The 6000-nt window shown below is 35.3% G+C and overlaps 1 protein-coding gene across 1 annotated transcript in view; it reads left to right on the top strand.

The window, feature by feature from the left end:
• The window catches only part of TTC18 (tetratricopeptide repeat domain 18), a 101099-nt gene that overhangs the window by 36296 nt on the left and 58803 nt on the right, over positions 1-6000 (top strand). Inside the window, exons 9-10 of the mRNA XM_008582173.1 lie at positions 1455-1554; positions 3430-3564. Coding sequence (XP_008580395.1) covers positions 1455-1554; positions 3430-3564 — 235 coding nt within the window. The remainder of the gene's footprint in view (positions 1-1454; positions 1555-3429; positions 3565-6000) is intronic.

The raw sequence follows: 6000 nt of genomic DNA, 5'->3' as shown, positions 1-6000 counted from the left end.
GAACCGGTCTGCATGTGGGATCCAAACCCTCGGTGGGAGCGCCGCCGCGCTCCCAAGCGGCGCACTGTAGCAGTGCGCCACCAGGCCGGCCCCTGAATCTAGTTCTTATACTAGTTTTGTCTCTTCAGACTGCATTTTTTCTTGCCTTTTAGCATTCTTTTTAATTTTTCATTGAAAGCTGGACATTGTGTATTGGGTAATAAGAATTGAAGTAATTAGGGTTTTTACTGTGAAGTTTTATGTTAATCTGGTTAGGAGCTGGGCTATGTTTAATGTTTGCTGCAGTTGTAAGTACCAGAAGAGGCTTCAATTTCCTTTTTCTCCCTCCCCTGTTGTCTCTGGGTTTGCCTAAGAACTCCTTCTTAAATAGAGTCTCTGTTTTGCAGCCCTCTTAGTTGTAATCCACTGTTATTGTACTGGAACCCTGTAGATGTGGTGGCAAATTGTTGGGGAGGGGAAGCATTCTATAATCCTGTGATTAAATTCTCAGTATTTCAATGAGTTTGAGTCCCTAGGCTGTGACTTTCAGAAGTATTTTTTCCTTGCTCTCTTTATTTGAGACAGGACTGGGGTTGTCTAATTGCCCTACCAGATAAGGCTCTGGTAAAGTAGTTTCTTTTAAAGGTTAGGCCTTTGTTATGGAGAACACTCTGGGCATTTTAGAATGGTTACTTTTCCCCTCTCCCTCCCTGAAACATGAGGGACTTGTCTACTACCTTCACCATGAGAACCTGGTGGAGCTCCTGGACTTAAAACCCATGAAAGTGTGTGGACCCTTAAGACTGGGCCCCTTGGAGTTTTTAAACTCCCAGGTAGTCCACACTCAGCTTCCAGCAATTGGTCAAAATTAGCATTAAAGTATTTCTACCAGTTACTGGTTCTAGTGGCTTCAGCTGTCTGCAAGCTGATCTGGGCTGTGATGCTCTGTATTTTTCCATCTCTCCAGATTTCAAGGTGGCAGTTTGCCCTGTGACCTCAATTCTCTGACGGACCTAAGAAAAGTTATTGATTTTCAATTTGACCAGCTTTTCTCTTATTGTGAGAGCAAAAGGGACTGCTTCAAAGCTGTGTCAGAGCTAAAACTAGGAGTTCCACTCTTTTCACAGTAGAAATAAACATACTTTATACCACTTGCAGACTTGCCTATTTCTCTAGAACAGATCACTAGAAGTAGAATTTATGGTTCAGAGATTGTAGACATTTTTAAGGTTTTTGATTCATATTGCAAAATTGCTCCCCAAAATGTGCAATTTGCCTCTGCTAGCAGTTGAGTAGAATTATTTTTGGAATTTTATGGATTTGGAAAGTTTTATAAAACCACCAACCTAATAAAAAGTTTTATATATGTGCATTACATTACTTTCTAAAAGAGAGGAGGACTATTTCTCTTTAACCTAAATTATACGGACTGAATTTTTGCATATAATGCTAATGGGCTGATTCCTGATTTGCAGTTTTCAGAAGCGAATTGCTGATTGCAGGTTTTGGCCGGTAGAGATCACAAGAGTTCCTATGGTTACAGCGCCCAGAGGGAAAGCCGGCAAAGTTGATAAGGTAAATATGTTCACTCAAAAATATTTATATAAGAAATGGTGGATTAAACCCATCCTGTTATTCTGCTTCTATTTCTGATACCAAAGGAAAATGTGAATTGATATGGCTGCTTTCTCTAGGGCGATGACCTCATCCTGATTTGCCCTAGACTTTCCTGGTTTTAGCACTGAAAGTCTCCTGTCCCAGGAAACCCCTCTCTCCTGGGAAATCCAGGATTACTGGCCACCCTAGCCCTTCATTATTCACTAAAAATGGTTCAGGCTTTATTCCCAGATGTTCTATTTCCCTTTAACGTTTCATTATAGTTTTACTATACAAAATAAACATAAAATCATACCAAAAAACTAGGTCAGAAGTGGCCAAATATTAACATTATAGTTCAACCGAATACATTTTTCTGAATTTTGCTTAGATTTACCTACTTAAAATGTTTTAGCCTGCTAATTAGTATAATATGGTTCATAAATGAACTACTATTCTGAAAAGATGTAGCTTTGATAAGCCTAGAATATGTTCTCTGTTGTTTTACCTGTATATGTCTGGTCTTTTCTGCTCTTCATAAACTCTCTGAGGGTAGTAGTCAGATAGTAGACTGCTTTGTATTTTCCACAATACCTAGCATGATGCATGGCACATAGCAGGTACTTAGCAAGTACCTAAATTATTTGAATGATTTTAAAAATAGGTTATTTTTGCAGAATAAAAATATTGTCACCATGTAACCATTTCTCCCTTGGTATTATATAATATGTATTGGCTAACTTTCGTTAGATTTCTAAACCACATGATGTTTTCATGTGAATTAAGGATTTTTTAATCTAGTTTCTAATTATTATTATGATAGGTGAAATTAAAGTGATTACTTTTAAGCTTGGGATTAAATATGCTTTCTTTCACAAAATTGATTTTTTTAGTAAAGGTTTTCTATGGCAAACTATTAAACATGATTTTAGGATATATTTATTAACATGTTCTTCATCATTGCAGTGAGAGTTTAGATGAGATCAGCTATGAGAAATACGTGATAGCAGACTCTCATTTATCCTCCTTCATGCATGGCAGATATTGCTGTCAATCAAAGCACTCTTCCCTTCTGAACCCAGATAAATACACAGTCTTTCTCAACAAACACCTTTACCCATTAATGAAAATTTAGGCATAAGTTAAAGCCTATTTGTCATCACTGTCCAGATAATTTGTAGAGCCCCTGTCATTCTTATGAGTCTGTGAAATAAAGTTAAAAGCCACAGCTTCTGGGCTGGCCCGGTGGCGCACTCGGTAGAGTGCGGTGCTTGGGAGCGCGGCGGCGCTCCTGCCAAGGGTTCGGATCCCATATAGAGACCGGTCCGCTCACTGGTTGAGCACGGTGCGGGCGCGACACTGAGGGTTGCGATCCCGTTGCCGGTCGCGGTATGGGCGCGACACCGAGGGTTGCGATCCCGTTACCGGTCACGAAAAATAGACAAAAAGGAAAAAAAAAAAAAAGCCACAGCTTCTGATTTCTTTTACTTTGTTGTTGTTGTTGTTATTGTTGTTTTTTTAAAGTTTCACTTTCTCCTAAGAAGCACCATGGTGAAATTGACTTTTTGGTTGAAGATATGTATTATTAATTAATTAGAGTATGTATTGATTCCACTACTGCTTTTACTATTCATTAATACTATTTATGTGCATTATCTTAGTAATCATGGTATTATTAGATCCATTTTGAAGATAAAGAAACTGAGGCCCAAAACATCTATGTAACTGGCCCAAAATCACATCACTAGCAGAATTAGTTTCTAAAACTGGATCTTTGAATTGCTGAATCAGAGCTCCATACCTTATGGTACATTGCTTTACAGCACTAACAACTTTCTGATTTCATTCCTTTAGACTGAGGATGAAAGTCAGCTTTCGTTTCACGGTGTGGCTTATGTTAATATGGTCCCATTGCTGTATCCAGGTGTGAAGAGGATTCGGGGAGCTTTTCATGTTTACCCTTACCTAGACAGTACAGTCCATGAAAAGGTAAGAAAAAATTGCATAAAAGGTTTCATACTAATTTATCCTTTATATATGTATTTTACTTACATCTTTAGCAAACACATCTTTGCAATTGATATTTAGAACCAGTTGGTATACTGGGATGTTAAATATAGAAACTTGCAAACCTTAAAAACTTTAGGATAATGAAAAGCCAAACGCTGGAAATAACCCAAATCTCCATGAAGAGGTGAACAGAAAAACAAATTGTGTGGTATGTTCAGATAATGGAATACTACTTGGCAATAGAAAGGAATGAACTATTGCTACGTGCAACAACATGGATAAATCTCAAATACATTATGCTTATGAAAGAAGCCAGGCAAATAAAGAGTATATCTATATATATATATATAGATATATATATATATGGTTCCATTTATATGCAATGCTAGTATAGTAATCTATAGTGACAAAAAACAGATTAATGGTTGCTTGGGGGCCGAGATAAAGAGAGGGATGGATTATAAAGGAATGAGAGGAAAATATTAGGGATGATGGAAATGTTGGTTATCTTGATCATAGTGATGGTTTTACAGGTGTATACATATGTCAAAATTAATAACATCATATACTTTAAATATATATGGCTTATTGTACTTCAATTTTACCTAAATAAAGTTGGATACAAAACCTTTAGGATAATGAAAGAAGTCTGTTGTGTTCAGTATGCAAAACTTAAATCTCTGAGATAATTAATAAGATAGATTTTTCTTTAATTTTCAGGTATTAAAATGTTAAAATCATATATATATATATATATATATATATTCAAGCAGAAAATCAGTTTTATTATGTTGCTTCCAAGGAGAAAGTGACAACAGCAATGAAAATGTATTATTATTTCATCATTTTTAAGAAAGCTATTTTTCAATAATAGAGGCATGAAAGACCCATTATCTATTTACACACCAACTGAGTAGTAAACTTTCTATGTCATGCCCTTTGAACCAGAAATCACACTTACAGGGATTTATTTTAAGGAAACAATAAGATAAAAAAATCCAAACTCATGAAAACTTTTTAGGATCTGTAATAGCAAAAACCAAAAGTAAGATTAAATGTCTGATAAAGAAAGACTTAGTTGGGGCCGGCCCTGTGGCGCACTGCTACAGTGCGCCGCTTGGGAGTGTGGCGGTGCTCCCGCCGAGGGTTCGGATCCTACATACAGACCGGTTCCCGCTCACTGGCTGAGCAAGGGGCGGGCGCAGCACCGAGGGTTGCGATCCCGTTGCCGGACACGAAAAAAGACAAAAAGGGAAAAAAAAAGAAAAAAAAAGAAAGACTTAGTAAATTGTGATAAATAAAAATGAAGAAATTTGCATCTAGTAGAAAGGATAATTATTAATGCTTTGTAGATAGTTAAATGGAAAAAAGGATGCAAAAAATGTTACATATAGCATAGATCAAAATAAATTTCAAATAAATTCATTAAAATAAGTTAAATGTGAAGACTATAAAATTAGAAGTGGCTATTAATTAAAGATATGAATTAAGGGATGACTTCCTAGGCTTGAAAGCAACACAAGATATAAAAGAAAATATTTCGATTACCAAAAATGAAAAGTTTCTATATGTAAAAGAAAGCATAGTAAACAAAATTACAATATAACTGAAAAATTAAGGAGGATATTTGAATATATGTCAGAAAGATAACTACTATTCCTAAAATATAGAACAGTTTTTTCAAATCTAGAAGAAAAACATATCAACTAACTTTTTTTAATGGGCAAAGTACATGAAATAGTTCACAAAAGAACTAAATAGCTAAAAAATATGAGACATTTGGCCTTTTTATTAATCAAAGAAATGCAAATTTAAATAATAACATCATTTTACTTATAAAAATTAGGCAATTCTTTAAAACATTGTAATGCCAATTGGTAGCAAAGGTATGGTGAAACAACTCTCATTGATTGCTAGTAGAAGTGGAAATTAGTATGAATTCTTTGCAAAAAAAAGTTTTGTTTATATGTATTTAAAAGCTTAAAATACTTATTATCCTTTCCAAAGGACATCTAATTCCAGGAATCTATTTTAAGGGAATAATCAGAGATGTATTCAAACTTTCTGCATGCAAATATTCTTGGTGAATTGGAGGGAAAGAGTGTATCATAATAGAAAGGTTATATAGGCTTTGATGTCAGGCAGCCTCAAGTTTGAATTCTGGAACTGCCATTTAGTAGTGGGTGACTTTTGGGCAAGTGACCAAATTTCTCTCAACTTTGTTAATTAGTAAAATGAAGACAATAACTTCTTTTACATATTAAATAAGATAAAATATGTAAAGCACTAGGAATATAGTGGATATGTAGACAATTTTAGCTCTAATTTTTATTATATATATATGATAGGGAATCTTGTATGCACATTAAAAATTATCCTTGGGCTAGCTGGTTAGTTCAGTTGGTTACAGGGTGG

The sequence above is a fragment of the Galeopterus variegatus genome, unplaced genomic scaffold, assembly GCF_000696425.1.
Source record: "Galeopterus variegatus unplaced genomic scaffold, G_variegatus-3.0.2 Scaffold2529, whole genome shotgun sequence".
NCBI lineage: Eukaryota > Metazoa > Chordata > Mammalia > Dermoptera > Cynocephalidae > Galeopterus > Galeopterus variegatus.
The sequence above is the reverse complement of the archived record's forward strand: the minus strand, read 5'-3'. Positions and strand labels throughout refer to the sequence as shown.